Raw genomic sequence first — 15,584 nt, 5'->3', positions numbered from 1 at the left:
TTCAGAAAAGCCACATTTCAGGTGTCATATGTGGCTAATGACTGCTGACTTTAGTGTTAAACTCTAGTGACAATGATGGAATTAATCAGGATTTTGAAAATATACTGAAATCCTAATCAGTGAGTCTTCAGATGACAGTATCCAATACAGATTTTTCTCCAGCTCAAGAATAAGTGAGCCATGTATGTGTAAGAACAAAAAAGAAATACAGCATTTTCATCCTAACTAGTCAGTAATTTAACTGGTCAGTAATTCACACAGTATTTTGAGACAAGAACTTAGACCATTCTCTTTTGTTAAAGGACATGTGACAGGTATTTTTTCATGCTGTATGGTGTTTGTATAACAAAATTAATACAGTTCATACGTGGACAAATGCTGAAGCAGATAGGCAGGTAGGTGCGTGTATGAAGGGGATTGGAAGGGATTAGATGACGTAGAAATGAAAAATTCACTGGGTTTATTGATCTTCTGTTTGTTATTTAGAGGTCTAAAAATGAAGATGTTTTGTAGTGATGAAGCAAATAAAATGAACTTTTTCTCTTCAGCAAATTATGAGCCATCAAAGTTTTCAAGAGGCGAGTGCAAGAAGGAACAGAAGTAATGATAAACTAGAACTTAGAGAAGTATTTGAATCTGGAATCAGTGTTTACAAGATGGATGTGTTCCAAGTTAAAGAATGACCGTTGAACAGTTAGTTGTATTCAAGGGACATTGCGTAATTGAGGCATGTATGTCTTTTAAATCAGGGAAAACAAATTTGAGTTTGCTATGTTTAAACTCTTACTAAAATTTCTAATAATGTTTTTTTTTTACTGTGCCTTTATTCCTAATTCTATAAATAAAAGTAAATTAAAAATACAATAAAACACCGAGGATCAGTTAGATTCAATGATAAATGACAATGACTTTTTTCTTGATACACTAAGGGTTAAAAGGAGTATAGTTTAAAAGAGGACAGTTTACTTAAAAAAAAACTTCCATTCTGGTGTTAGAGAAGTTTAAAATTTAAAAATTTAAAAACATTTCTTTAGAATATTTTGATTTTTGCTGATTTTTCTGAAGAGACTTAAATGGAAATAGTCTCCTCAAAATAGTTCTCAAGGGAGTTGTTGAGATAGAAGAAGATAATACTTTTTAATTTTTATATTAAAATTTTTTAATGATTTGAAAAATGATATTTATGAAGAAAGCCATTTGTGACAACGTGGCAGAAGCACAAAACTTTAGTTCCAGAATCTTTTTACTCATATAGGTAATATTTAAAGGATTAATAGGTAAGTAGGTTCTGGGATCATTGTATAAGTTTAGGAGTAGTTGGTTTTATTTTTGCAAATACAGATATATGTAAATCTTAAAGAAGAGGTGAAAAATGTTTTGTATCTTTAAATACAAGTGAAAGTTCTTATTTACCACTGGGAGTTATCTTTCACACCTTCTAGGAGTATGGATTTAAAATACTGTCTGTTGTAAATTGATTTCAATTGAGCAATTTTAACTATTTTATATAATGTTCATTTTAGCTACTACTCCATGGTTTGAATCTTATAGAGAGACCTTTCTTCAGTCGATGCCAGCATCAGATCATGAATTTCTGAACCACTATTTAGCATGTATCCTTTGACCTTTGTGTTTTCTTAAAATGAAATGTTTTCGAAGTTATCAGTCTCAGAAATAGTTCTGTGAAGGCAAAATTATTGAGTGGACATGGAGAATGGAGAAGTTTTTTATTGATGATGCTTCAAGTTTTTGTTAATTTTTTTAAAAATGGCATCCTAGATACAAGACTGGTTAGAATAAATTAATTTTTTAGTACAAAGTAAGAATACTGAAGGCTTGCTTATTGTTTTTCTTTTTTCTCCAGCTCAAATATTCCACATTTAATGAGTTTCTAAGCATTTTACAAAGAGGAAAGGTAAACTGTCAGTGTTAACTGCTTTTGCTGATTGCCTCAAAATTAATTACTTATACAAAAGCTCATATTTAAAGATAGTTTTCCATTTTTCTAGTAACCTGTTTTATAGCTTTTAACCTCTTCTGACCATTATGGCTTTTTAGTTTTCTTAATGAAGTTGCAGAGAGAAGTTGAGAGGTAGTTAGAGTATGAAATTGCAATGAGATGATTCATTGGAGAGGAACAGGATTCAGCAGAGCTGTTGAGGATATTGATGTATAGTTTGATATTGTTTATTTTTATGTTCATGGATTCCCTTATGTATATATGTATGTATGTATGTATGTAAATGACCTAAAAAACTGTTAGCAAAATCTAAGATTTAAAACCTTGAGTTACTTGGTAATGTTGGAGGAATTATTTTGTGTTTGCAGTGAAAATCTAAGATATCAGATTTTTTTAGCTTGAAAAATCTCCTTTAAGTTTTATTTTAATAGGATAGTATTTATCATTTAGTGATAAGTGGTAATTACCTTAATGTGGTTTATAAGGTATGTTGGTAGCATCATCTAGTGAAGCTGAACCTGTGGAACAGTTTTCAAAGTTATCACAAGAACAGCATCGGATTCAGCACAACAGTGACTATTCCTACCCCAAGTGGTTTATACCAAATACACTTAAATATTATGTACTTTTACATGATGTAAGTGCAGGAGATGAACAGAGGTAAGCTTTTTTTTTTTTTAATTTAAAATTTTCCCTGTTAAATGATTAAACATTGGTTTGGACTGGCTTGTTTAGATTGTAGATGTATTTTTTATCTAAGAAACTAAAAGCTTATTAATTAAATATTTAACTCTATCTTTTACTCCAGAGTTATATTTGACAACTAAGTCATTTTATTATAGATTTCATATGGATATCCAGACTTCCCTTTCAATATATATTTCTCTGTTAACTACAATCTTTGTACAAAAGTATCTGCCATTTTATAGGTCTTAGCTGTTATTTCTTACTTTAAATTTCCTATTTTTTTCTTTTCTCCTTCCTAGTTTTATTCTTACTTTTCACTTCTTGACTGTTTTTTAAAGGCACTTCTTTTTTCACTCTTCACCCTCTTGTCACTTTATATTTTTAGCCTTGATATTTTCACAGTCTCAGAAACATCCAGGCATTTCTTTCTTACTTGCCCTTTAATAATAATTATTAGTGAGTTGCCATAGTCCTTTTATCTTTGGAACAAATGATAAACTTGCCTTTAAACATGAGTCTTGAAAAAGGTGCAGTTTTATTTTGGAGTTTATTTTGACTTTTTGATTCAAGATGTAGATCAATTAATCTTGTTTCAAGCTGTTATTGTGATTTCTCAATGCCATTTAGGAAATGCAGTCAAATAATTGTTTCTTGCCCTTGTTCTGAGCACATACAATTTATCTGTTAAATAAATATTACTTTATTTTTATTTTTTATTTTTATTCATTAAAAAAAATATTTTATTTTTATGTAATCTCTATACCCAGTGTGGGGCTTAAACTTACAACTCTGAGATCAAGAGTCCATGCTCTGGGGATCCTGGGTGGCTTGGTCAGTTAAGCTTCTGCCTTACACTCAGGTCATGATCCCAGGGTCCTGGGATCAAGCCCCACATCAGGCTCCCTGCTCAGTGGGGAGCCTACTTCTCCCTCCTCCCTCTGCCAGCTGCTCCCCCTCCTTGTGCTCTCTGTCTCTCTCAAATAAATTAAATAAAATCTTAAAAAAAAATAAAAAGTTGTATGCTGTACTGACTGAACCAGCTGGGTACCCTTAAATTTTCCTTTATAGCCAAAAATTTTTTCTGAGGAATAATTATTATTTAGGATTTTAAAAAAAGTTTCCTGTGTAAATAGAAATAGTTTGAACTATTAAAATTAGCTTCTATCAGTTGAATATGGTATATATCTTTCATATTGAATAGTTGTAACTAGGATATTTAAGTAATTCAGGTGTTAGATAAGTTGTTCAAATGTTTAGCAGTATCATTGGTAAAGTGAACAGTTTATTGTACTTAAGTATATATACATATATACACATATACTTGTATTTGTTTATACAAATTTATAACTTATTCAGTCTTAATTTTATAGTATATGAATATGATTTAATAAGTTTGTCAGGCCTGCTGTTTGTGTAGTACTATCTTCTACATTTGAATATGATATAAGATTTCTGGGTTTGGGTTTTTTTGTTTGTTTGTTTTTTGCACTAGATGGCTAATTGACTAAAAAGATACCATTTGAATTAGATAAGCTGTGTGCACTAAAATTCAGTAGTTTAGGTAAAATATGGAAATAAAAATGCTTTTTGTTGCATCTGAGATGTAACTCATGGAACTGGCTGTTAAAAATTTTGCAAGAAGAAAAGGTGGATTTTATGGAATAAAACCTATGGAATAAAAAAAATCTTCAGCTTTTTCTCCTTTATTCCTTCAAACTGTGACCCTTTGAGGACAAGTAGGGGAAGGGTAAACTATGGCAGTGAAAGATGTTTTTGAAGTTTTGGGGTGCTATACTCTTCTGTTTAGCACTTAGTTTTTTCGATAAATGTTTGTTATCTAAGATGCAATTTCCAAAAGTTTACTTCCCAAAGCCTGGTTCTCAAAGTTGAAAGAGTTCCTGATCTAGAAATTTGAAGCCATTTTTGGGAAATTCACAGCGCATGTTTTTTGCGAACAGGAGGCTTGGACGTGGTCTCCTGGCTTTGTTTACTGTGGTTCTCTAACTAGTTTGACTACCAGAACCCTCTCTTTGAATAATGTAGGAGTATCTTGCAAAATTTTATTCCATGAAGCACAATTTGGTAACTGTTTTAAGGTTATCCAAGCTAGCTAAATTTCAGTTAGGATCATGATCTTTGTTTTAATATTTTTACTATTTTATCTCTATTTTCTGTTCTGCCTTTTTTGGGGATGATTTTTACATTACTTTATTATTGCCTAAGGTATGCTCTCCATTTACTACAAACCTTTTTTCCATTGTTTACTTTAGAGCTGAATCAATTTATGAAGAAATGAAACAGAAATATGGAACTCAGGGTTGCTATTTACTTAAAATTAATTCTCGAACATCTAATCGAGCATCAGATGAACAGATACCAGATCCTTGGAGTCAGTATCTCCAGAAAAATAGTATTCAAAACCAGGTATATGTAAAAAACAACAATGAAGCAAACCACAAAAGCTGTATTCCAGTTTTATGGCATATTGATATCACTATAGAATTTTTTTATGTCTTCCTTTAACTAGAATTGTTAATATTTATTTTGTGGAATGTGGCTAGTTCTGATCCATCAGCATGTGAGCTCTTAATTCAGTGGTTTAATACTGTTTTAACTAACACATAATCCCTCATGTGTACTCTTTTCAGGTATATAATATCAGTGTTGATAGATCTTTTATTAAAAGGTGAAAAGTGAATTACATAAGAATTGAATTAGATTGGCTAGACTACTGTAGAGAATAGAATTTTTTACTTGCACGTTTAATTCCTCATGAATGCTTACAGTCAATTCTTTATTATCCACATGCTCTGGGGTTGCCTTCCTTCATTTTCAACTTGCTGTTCTTATGGCCACCTTTTGGAGCTCATACTTTTTAGGTGGGTGGGCTTTTTTCCCTAACTTTCCTTTGATTTCCTTTCCTTCTGAATTTTCAGGAAGTGTTATTTCTTCCTAATTTGCTCCTTTCTTAATCTAGAATTCTAGACTAATGTTCATCATCTGTTGGTTGAAGTGGGTAGGTATAAGGTTTCATGATTTGTCAAACTTTTAGATAGAATTGTATGCCACCTGGTAGTAGTCAGAGGCCGATTTCCTATGCTTAGTTCAAGATAATCAAGAGTTCACTGTTTTCTGTGTGGAAGGGGGATTTTGTAAAGAAATGGAAAATTTATATGTATTTTGTACATTTAAACTACGTGTGTATTCTTTGACATTTTTAAAATATCAATTATAGATTAATTTTTGATGTCCTAATATAAATATTGTTTAATCTATTTATTTCCCTTATTTTTCTATCCTACATATGAAATTTTTGATCCAGATATAGTTCTATACTGATAGTTACTTTAAGGTAATGATGGGGAAAGTGAGGAAAAAAAGAACAAATTGAATATGGAGGAGTTTTATTTTAAAATATGGTCTTTCCGGGCACACACAGAATGGGAACAATAAATAAAATGGGAATTTAGAGTCCAATCATCCTAAGGAAGGGAAGCACAAGTCAAATTGTCCAATTTGAGAACTTTTAACAGAAAGCAGAGGTATCAGAAATTCTGTAGCGAAGCCTGGGATTGGAGGATAGTTTTAAAGCTCATCAAATCTAATCCCCTAATTTAATCCTTACCTGTGAACAACCTCATCCAGTACTCACTCTTTTCTCAAGTGACCTGTTCCATGTCTTATCAGCTGGAGGATCAACCAAATATCGTCTCCCTTTGCTTTTATTCATTGGTCCTTTGGGACCAGTTTTTCATTTAGTCAGCTTTTCAAAATAGGATAGATATAGTTCTCATGTTCCCTTGTATCTTTTTTTCCAGGCTAACTATACCTAATTTTTTTTAAACTTTCTTGAATGCTCGTCTCGATTACTTTTATCTTGTTAAGTTTCAGCTTACATATTTCTCTGAAAGTAAGACATGGAACAATGCCTCAGATTTACTACTCTGATAGAGTAGTCTTTTTTTTTTTTGTCATCTGGGTATTTTTATTTTAAGTTTTTTTGTTGACTGAGAAACCAGCGCCTTTGTACAAATAAACGTCGTATTGGTATTTTTACCCTATGGTGGATTCAGAATTTACTCCAGCCTGTTAATACCATATCCATGACCCAGGAGATTCCACACCATCCCTCTTATTTATCCCTTCCTGACTAGTAGTCCATCTCTCTTTGCATTTATTTCTTATTTCAGACCCTTCTACAGGTACTCATTGAGGCATGTGCTTACCATATATAAACAGGAAAACAGATCATTTAGATTCAGAAGAATTTGGGTAGTAGATTGAATGTGATAGGGAAGTTAGCAATACAGGAGGTGTGGACTGGAATGATAAGATATATGGAAGAAGTTAAGAATTTGGAGGACTGAAAACAAGGTGTCTTGCTAAAACTCATAAGGCTGATAGCAGAAATTGTTGGTGGATTTGGTAGTATCTTAAACATGATTAATAAATTATAACTGCTAATGCTTTTTTATTTTATTTTGATAGGAATCATATGAAGATGGCCCTTGTACTATAACTTCAAATAAGAATTCTGATAGTAACTTGCTTTCATTGGATGGATTAGATAACGAAGTCAAAGGTCTTGCTACTTTCTCTAAGTTTCTCTTTTGATTGAAAATATGCACTGTTCTCAAAGCATGCTAATCCTTACAGATAAAAGATGGGGGAAATTTTCATAATTAAAAAAAGAAAATGGGAGATTAGTTTTTCTTTGAAGAATTTTTTGAATCATTTGAGTTTGACTTTTTTTTGACATTTAAAAATTTATAAGAGTAATGTATTTCTTTTAAACAGTTTGTAGAAAGCAAGGGAGAAGATACAGTGTGCAGCATTAATTATTCCCAAAGTTGACATGATCTTGAGAGCTTTATTTTTGTATTTTAAATTACAGTTTTGATAGAGATATCTTTGAAATTTCTTTTATTAAAAATTTTTATTAGTTGTGTTATTTAAAGTGTTTTATTTTAACACTATTACTATTTTTCTTTAATTTACACGAATCTTTAAATTTCTACTATCTGTAACAAGTGTTAATTCAACTCCTGTAATTTTAGGAGGGAAAATGTTAATGTTACTGTATTTTAGACTTATATACAGAAAGATAAAGGCTTCCAACATTGTTCTTTTTTTCTTTAGCAGTATGGTAGTGATATCACAATTTTCTGTTGCTTCTGAGAGTAAAAGAAAGATCTGTTTTTCAGTAGATGGCTTACCAAATAACTTTAGAGCTCACCCACTTCAGTTGGACTCATCCAGTGACCCTTCTAACAGCATGGATGGCCCAGATCATGTAAAATTTGCTTCATCATTACATGAAACAAAGAAAGCAAATACTGGAATTATTCATGGTGCATGTTTAACTCTTACTGATCATGATAGAATTCGACAGTTTATACAAGAGTTCACATTTCGGGGCCTTTTGCCACATATAGAAAAAACAATTCGGCAATTAAATGATCAGGTAAGCTTTAATTGTTTGGGTTAGTTTTTTTTTTTTTTTTTAAATTTCAGAGAAGAGTAAACTTGGGAACATAGTAGTATAAGTTATTCAAAAATACTTAATTTTTTTTTAAAATTAAAGGTAGACCAGTATTAGGATTTATTGGTGTCACTATTAGTGATGAAATACTGTTAAATTCTGGAAGATACTTACTCATTTACACTAGGGATTTTGCTAGCTTATTGAACAATTTTCTTTAAATCAGTGTTACTAAAAGGAATATTTGCTCACTTTTAAAGATTTGTAATTATTTAGAATTCTTTTGTATATAAAAGTAAAATACTAATTTTTCACATTTGTAACAATCTTTTTTGGTAGCTAATATCAAGAAAAGGTTTAAGTCGATCTCTATTTTCTGCAACTAAAAAATGGTTTAGTGGCAGTAAAGTTCCAGAAAAAAGCATTAACGAACTGAAAAATACATCTGGACTGCTGTGAGTAAAATACTGTTTTTGGTTTTCCTGCATTTAACTGACTGGTGTTTGACTCTGTGATGTCTGGCAAAAAAGGATTATCTTTTTAGTTTTCTAATTTCATATTGGTTAAAACTTAGGTAGATAAGACCAGTGACTATTAGTTAATTGCATTAAAAATTTCTTTTTAAACCATTAGGTAATTAGATATCTAAAAATAAAAAAGAACTGGGAAAGTCCCTTGCTTGGGGTTTCTTTCCCTATTTGTAAAAAGATGGAGTTAGATTAGGTATTCATTTAATAACTCATCTAAATTAAAATATTATGGTTTAGCGATTCTGAGTCATGGCATACATTTAGACAGTTTTCATTAATATAAAATCTTGTTTAAGGAGAAAATGGAATTCATCTTGGGTTTTTATGTTTTTCATGGTTATATATAAAGTTAGTCACTTAGACTTAACCATTTACTTCATAATTTGACCATGGAGAAAATGCTTACCTGCTGTTGAGAAGTTCTCAGTTATAAGGCTGTAAATTATATAAATATAATTGCTTCCAAATATCTCAGAAATAACAGTCTCTTGTTGGAGATAGAGTTCTTGTAAGACCAGATTAGTTTTCGTAATGTTTTAGAGAGTTGAACAGCTTGTTAGACATTTTATAATATTTAATAGTTTAGGGGTCATAAATTATAAAATACTTTTTTAACTTATTTTATATTTACAGGTATCCACCAGAAGCACCAGAGCTTCAGATCCGAAAAATGGCTGACTTATGCTTTTTGGTGCAGCATTATGATTTGGCTTATAGTTGCTATCATACTGCAAAGAAAGATTTTCTTAATGATCAAGCAATGCTTTATGCAGCTGGTGCCTTGGTTAGTATTCTATAATAGTATAATTTCTTACTTCTGTTATCATAAATGATTTAGAAGTTTCTATTTATGAAATGGCAAGCAAAATACCTAGAGATGAAGTTGTACTCAAAGAGGATGTAATGCATTATAGATTTTGAATTAGTTTATGCTGAATTGATGGATTTTCCTCAAACTAGTATATTTAAATATGCCATATATGAGAATTGATGTCTTAGCTTTCACAAGTTAGTACCTTCTAATTTTGTGTATGCAAAATTTAATTTGAATTTCAGTTATTATGTTGAGTGTAGCTTATTTTTAGCAGATGGTTTTAGGCCTATTGAAAAATACTTCAAAATTGCTTAATTTTTTTTTCATATATATGACTATATATCAGTTCTTTATATATTTTTATATATATGACTATATATCAGTTCTTTATATATTTTTATATATATGACTATATATCAGTTAAGAATATGTACTTTGGTGTGAGACAGACTATCATCTGAGGTAAATATTGAACATCTCTAAGCCTCAGGTTTTTTGCTTGTTAAATGTGAATCCTGATGGCATAGGGTTAGATATGGTATAAGGCTTGTGCTGTGCTTAGCACACTGCTTTGTATATAAAGGGCTTTAAGCAACAACTATGTTAGTTTTTATAGTTGATATGTAAACCTTTGTGTGTCAGAAAGGCTTTTTTTTTTTTTTGGAGGAGCCAAAATGAATGGGGGGAGGGATAGAGAGAGGAGGGAGAGGAGGGAGCCCCAGGTGGGGCACCATCTCATGATCCTGAGATCATGACCTGAGCCGATATTGAGAGTTGGATGCTTAACCGACTGAGCTACCCGGGTGCCCCCCAGAAAGAATATTCTTTACTTGTATGCCTTACAACATTTTAAGTTCTTTAAAAGTCATACGTGTATCCATAATCTGCTTTCTCTGTGTAGAAAAGAGTAAAATTAACACTGTTCCTTTTTACATAATCACTTTAAAAATACATGTTTGTAAACAAAAGTGTGAAGAACAAAAATGTAGAAGAGTAAATATTTCACTGGATATTAGACATTTGTTTAATAATTGCCATTTATTTTGCATTTGTTTTAATATATACTAAAATAACAATGTAAAACTAAAATAGCAAAATTATTTTTTTATTTCTGTACTATTTTTAATGAAAAACGTCTGCTAACTTTTGAAAACCTTGTTTAGGAGCTGAAATCTTTATGAGTTGAAGTACTTGAAAACTTACATGAATTGTCCTTGGCTAGACATTCTGTAATCTTTCATTATAGTCTAAATAATATAGTCTAAATATGATAGTGTAAAATAATGACTATATGGATATAAAATCATAAATAGTTAATGTTATTTCATAAATACTTTACAACACAGGTATGAGTTTTTAACTTGTACATTATGTACCTGCTAATTGAATGTGTGGAGGTAGAATCTTATAAAGGTATGGCAAAAGATTTTTGTGGTTTTATGGTATATAAGCTTTTTCATTTTTATCTGCAATCTGGTAAATACCATATTTAAATCATTTAGGTAGAGGTATTAGTAGCAACTATATGAGAGAAGATAGTTTTGTATTGGAAAATAAAGTCATATCTCCTATAACACAATATATGAATACCTGAAAATTCTTGTAGTCTATAAACACTGCCCTAAAAACAAAAGACTTTGGAGAAAATTAGGGTTGGGACAGTTCTTAAGACATGTATGTATCTTTGAAACCAGACTACAAACAAAAGCATAAAGTGTGTTTGTACCTTGTGAGATCCAAGTAATGTAGTGAGGCTACTCCAGCATGGCTAGAAGTTACCATGTAAATACTGGCTGGAAGTAGAGGTGGAGGATAGTAGCTCCTAACCCGTGGACATGCCGTAAAGTAGACATGGACAGAAGTGCAGCTGCTTTGAGCCAAGAACTGTGCAAGTACACTGGGTGTACTCTGGAGAAGGGGTCTGAATACGCCAAAGTGTAGGCAGTTGTTTTCTGTTTTGTTTTTTTAACATACAGATGGAAAAAGCTCGTGCCTGTGCAACAGCTGGGCTCAGGGCTTGTTCTTTCACCGTACTGCCTGCCTCTTTAGCTAAAAATTGAAGATATTTAGTTATGATGATTTTAAGTTAAAATATATATCAGCAAAACCAGTAATAGGTTTTTTTTTTTTTAAGAGGAAGAGCATGCATACATATGCAAGTTGGGGGGGAAGAGAGAGGGAGAGAGAGCATCTTAAACAGGCTTCATGCCAGCGCAGAGCTTGATCTTACAACCCTGAGATCATGACCTGAGCCAAAATCAAGAGTCAGACCTAACCAACTGAGCCACCCAGGTTCCCCAGTAATAGGAGTTCTCTCTCTCTTTTTTTAACCCCAATAATAAGAGTTCTTAAAAATATATATATTTTTGTATTTAGTCTTTCATAACTACTTTACCTAACTGAAGGGTAAGTAGATCACTCCTTGATGAAAATCTTTGTAAAAAGTATTATTCCATATCAAAGACTGTAAGACATGATTTAATGGTTTAATGGATTATTGAATATCATAGGGTAACTTGGGGTGATCATTTTGAATGTTTTCACCAGATCTTTAGAAATTATGTCAGTTTTGTTTGAATGTATATTGATTTAATATTTCTTGCAGTAATAAATTAGAAAATAATGTAGAATTTGGGGATATATTTTTCTTACAGGATTTTCTTCTTAGTATCTTTTTATTAATGTATTGCTTTATGATATATATAATTAGTATATAGCAAATATGTGTTTCTGTACAATATAGTATTTTACCATATATTCTCAGTACCCTTTTATTCATGTATTAATATGTAATATATATAGTTTTTATATAGTAAATAGGTGTTTCTGTACAATATTTTGCCAAATATTCAATATGTATTTGCTTTTTTGTATAATATAGAAGCATTTGTATATTCATTATGTATGTTAAAATATAAAGTAGTAAAACATGCTAAGGGCTGTAGTATATTTTGTCACATGGATATACTATATTTTCATTCAGCTAATTCATTAAATTTTGGAGCAAATACTGTTGGATACCAAGGATAGAAATGCATTCTGGAACAGATGCAGTTTATATTATCATGGAACCTATAGCTTGTCAGGTTAAAGGTTTTAATCATTCTCCCAATTTTTAGATAATTATCTGATTTTTTTCTGTTTTAAAAAATGTTGCAGACAAATACATTTATTCATTCTAAAAGTGGATCAGCATTAAGTCCACCCCTCCCAATTTATGAAAGGTTCTTTTTTACTAGTTAAAATTTTTTTGAAGCTTGGTCTATAAGAGGACATAGTAGTATATTTTACCAAGAAGGCCAAAACCCTGTATTTGAGTCTTTACTTCTAAATTTGTTAGCACCATTGTATATTATTTGCATTATTAACTAAAAGCATAGACATCGACAATAGAATGGCTTTTAGAAGCCAAGTAAAAAGACCTAGAAAATTAACAGTAATATAGTTCTAAGAAATAGGTTTTTGTGCCTTTTGTATGGTATAGGATGTAAAATAGTGTGTAAGTAGCTACAATACATAAAGTGCAAGATGTGAACTCTGCTGTCATGTTCTGATGCTAGTGATTAAGAAAAGATGTACTTTGCCTTGTCTCTATCAGTCTGTTTACTCATTGAGGGATAGAGAAGAACAGGGAGACGGTGGTGGCAGAATCTTAAGCTAGGTGGATTGCTAGTTGTATATACCATAACTCAAAATGTTTATCAGGTCTTCTTGAAAAATGTTATTTAAATACTGAATGACAGACTTTGGTATTTGACTAAATAATTTAAAAACTAAAAGTATATAAATACATTTTTCAAGGTTGCATTAATCCATGAAATTTATATGTATGCATATATAAAAAGCATCAGCAAACTTCAATCCACAATTTGTAGGCTTCCAAATGCTTAACTATAAGAATATTTCTCTTTTTGAAGTAGTATAAATAATGTCTTTTTCTTTAGGAAATGGCAGCAGTGTCAGCTTTTCTTCAGCCAGGAGCACCTAGGCCATATCCTGCACATTACATGGACACAGCAATCCAGACATATAGAGATATCTGCAAGTAGGTGACTAGAATGTTTATGTTCTATCCATTTAGTGGTAAACTTAACACTCATATTGTTCCTAGGTATAAATGGATTTTTTTTCATGCTTTAAATTTAAACAAGCTCCTGAATCAAGTTAATACAGTTAGAGATAAAATGAGGTGATTTTTAAAACTAGTGTTTTATTACGTCCTTTCTCTTTCTATTTTGTTTGGGTTTGTGGTTAGGAATTTGTTATGTGTAATTCTGAGATTATACGGTATAGTGAGAGTGATCTTTTTGTGTGGACAGTTCTAACCTAAATTACTGTTAAGCCAAGGGTTAGCCATTTTGAACTTTTTTTGTTAAATATGTAGAACACAAAGAGTTGAATAATAGTCCAGGGAAGAAAATGAAAAGTGTTTTATACAAATAATGAGCTCTGTCGGAACTCCATAGGAGTTAGAACTCACCACCTCTGAGGAGACTGATCCAGAAAGTGGTCAGAGGAGGTTTCATAGGATTTTTGAGGAATGGATCTGAAAGAAAGGTGGTTGGGATTTGACAGTCATGAAGACATTTCAGGAATTGTGATTGGCAGAAATAATGTTTTGGATGCATCATCACTGGTAAAAGGGAATGGAGCCCTGGCTAGGGTACAGGGTGCATGTGAAATAGTGTTTTGGGAGGTATCGGTATGTGGAACCCTCATTCTCATTTATTACTGTTATTGCTAAGCTGTAGTTATTTATGTAGAAGCAAATGGAGAATTCTTAAGTATTGTGTAGATCCTTTGACATAATAAAAGTTATTTTTCAGAAAGATTTTTCTGACTGTTCTATGTAGAATGGGTGGGTTGGAAGACAGAGGTAATTCTGTCTCTTATAATATTAAGGAATAGGGATAATAGTAATAACAGTGTGTTTACAACACAGTACTAATAATCATTAACATTTTTTGAGTGCCCATCACTTGCTGCTAGGCCAAAATAATTTACACACTTACTGAATTTTCATAACAAATCTGTGAAATGGTGGGTACTATTACCGTTTTCATTTACAGATTAGGAGAATGAAACTTAAAAAAGAGTTTAACTTGCCTTAGGGCTGCAGGTAATAAGTGGTGGAGCCAGTTTTGGATCCCACTTCTTAAACCTTGCAGTCTATTCTAGAATGTATTTGGAGATTCTGGCGGCAGATATAGCCCTCTGTGAGAACACATGGTTACTGTGATGTATTAAGGTTTTACTGTAATGCTAATTATATTTTTCTTGTCTTTTTTGCCTTTAGGAATATGGTATTGGCTGAGAGATGTGTATTGCTTAGTGCTGAAATCTTAAAAAGCCAAAGCAAATATTCAGAGGCTGCAGCTCTCCTAATACGGTTGACTAGTGAGGTACTGAAAATGTGTAGTATTTACTTTAGTAATGTTTCATTAATTTCAAAAACTATTTTTTTTAAAGCATATGCAAAACATGAAAGTAGAAGGCAGTTTCTTTTTAGGAATTTACAATATGGCTACTTATTTGTTGAATTAATTTTAAATGTATTTTAGAAATATTTTATGAATTTATTTCTCTATTTTAAGTCTACATTATTATTAACTACAAACATGTACATCTTTTATGAATTAGATTTTGACTTATGTATAGCAATATTGATCTACTTAAGTTCTTTTTTGGTTTTTAATTTTTTACTTTGAATGTAGCTGACATACAGTGTTAAATTAGTTTAAGGTGTGCAACATAGTGATTCAACTTCTGTATATATTAGGTTCTGCTCCCCACAGGTATAGTTAACCATCTTTCACATACAACACTATTATAGGATCATTGAGTATATTCCTTATGCTCCCTTTTATCCCTGTGACTTATTCATTCTGTAACTGGGGACCTCTATCTCCCACTCTCCTTCACTCCTTTTGCCCATTTCCCTATTCCCTTCCCTCTGGCAACTTAAGTTTGTTCTCTATATTTATAGGTCTGATTCTGCTTTTTATTATTCATTTGTTTTTAAGTTTCCACATATGAATGAAGTCATATGGTATTTGTCTTTCTTGGTCTGACTTGTTTCACTTAGTATAATACCACTTAGGACCATCTGTA

General features: G+C 31.5%; 1 protein-coding gene across 3 annotated transcripts in view; it reads left to right on the top strand.

The window, feature by feature from the left end:
• TRAPPC8 (trafficking protein particle complex subunit 8) overlaps nt 1-15,584 on the top strand; it is a 75,147-nt gene that overhangs the window by 12,231 nt on the left and 47,332 nt on the right. For 2 of the 3 annotated variants that reach the window (XM_004742884.3, XM_004742882.3), the window contains exons 3-11: nt 1,524-1,613; nt 2,446-2,620; nt 4,918-5,071; nt 7,136-7,229; nt 7,852-8,111; nt 8,469-8,584; nt 9,293-9,443; nt 13,418-13,518; nt 14,770-14,875. In XM_004742884.3, coding sequence (XP_004742941.1) covers nt 1,524-1,613; nt 2,446-2,620; nt 4,918-5,071; nt 7,136-7,229; nt 7,852-8,111; nt 8,469-8,584; nt 9,293-9,443; nt 13,418-13,518; nt 14,770-14,875 — 1,247 coding nt within the window. The remainder of the gene's footprint in view (nt 1-1,523; nt 1,614-2,445; nt 2,621-4,917; nt 5,072-7,135; nt 7,230-7,851; nt 8,112-8,468; nt 8,585-9,292; nt 9,444-13,417; nt 13,519-14,769; nt 14,876-15,584) is intronic. The other variant, XM_004742883.3, reaches the window with a different exon arrangement.

This window comes from Mustela putorius, unplaced genomic scaffold (genome assembly GCF_011764305.1).
Source record: "Mustela putorius furo isolate JIRA1106 unplaced genomic scaffold, ASM1176430v1.1 tig00003858_pilon_pilon_pilon, whole genome shotgun sequence".
Taxonomy (NCBI): Eukaryota; Metazoa; Chordata; class Mammalia; order Carnivora; family Mustelidae; genus Mustela; species Mustela putorius.
Note: the sequence above shows the minus strand (reverse complement) of the source record. Positions and strands in the feature narration are given on the sequence as shown.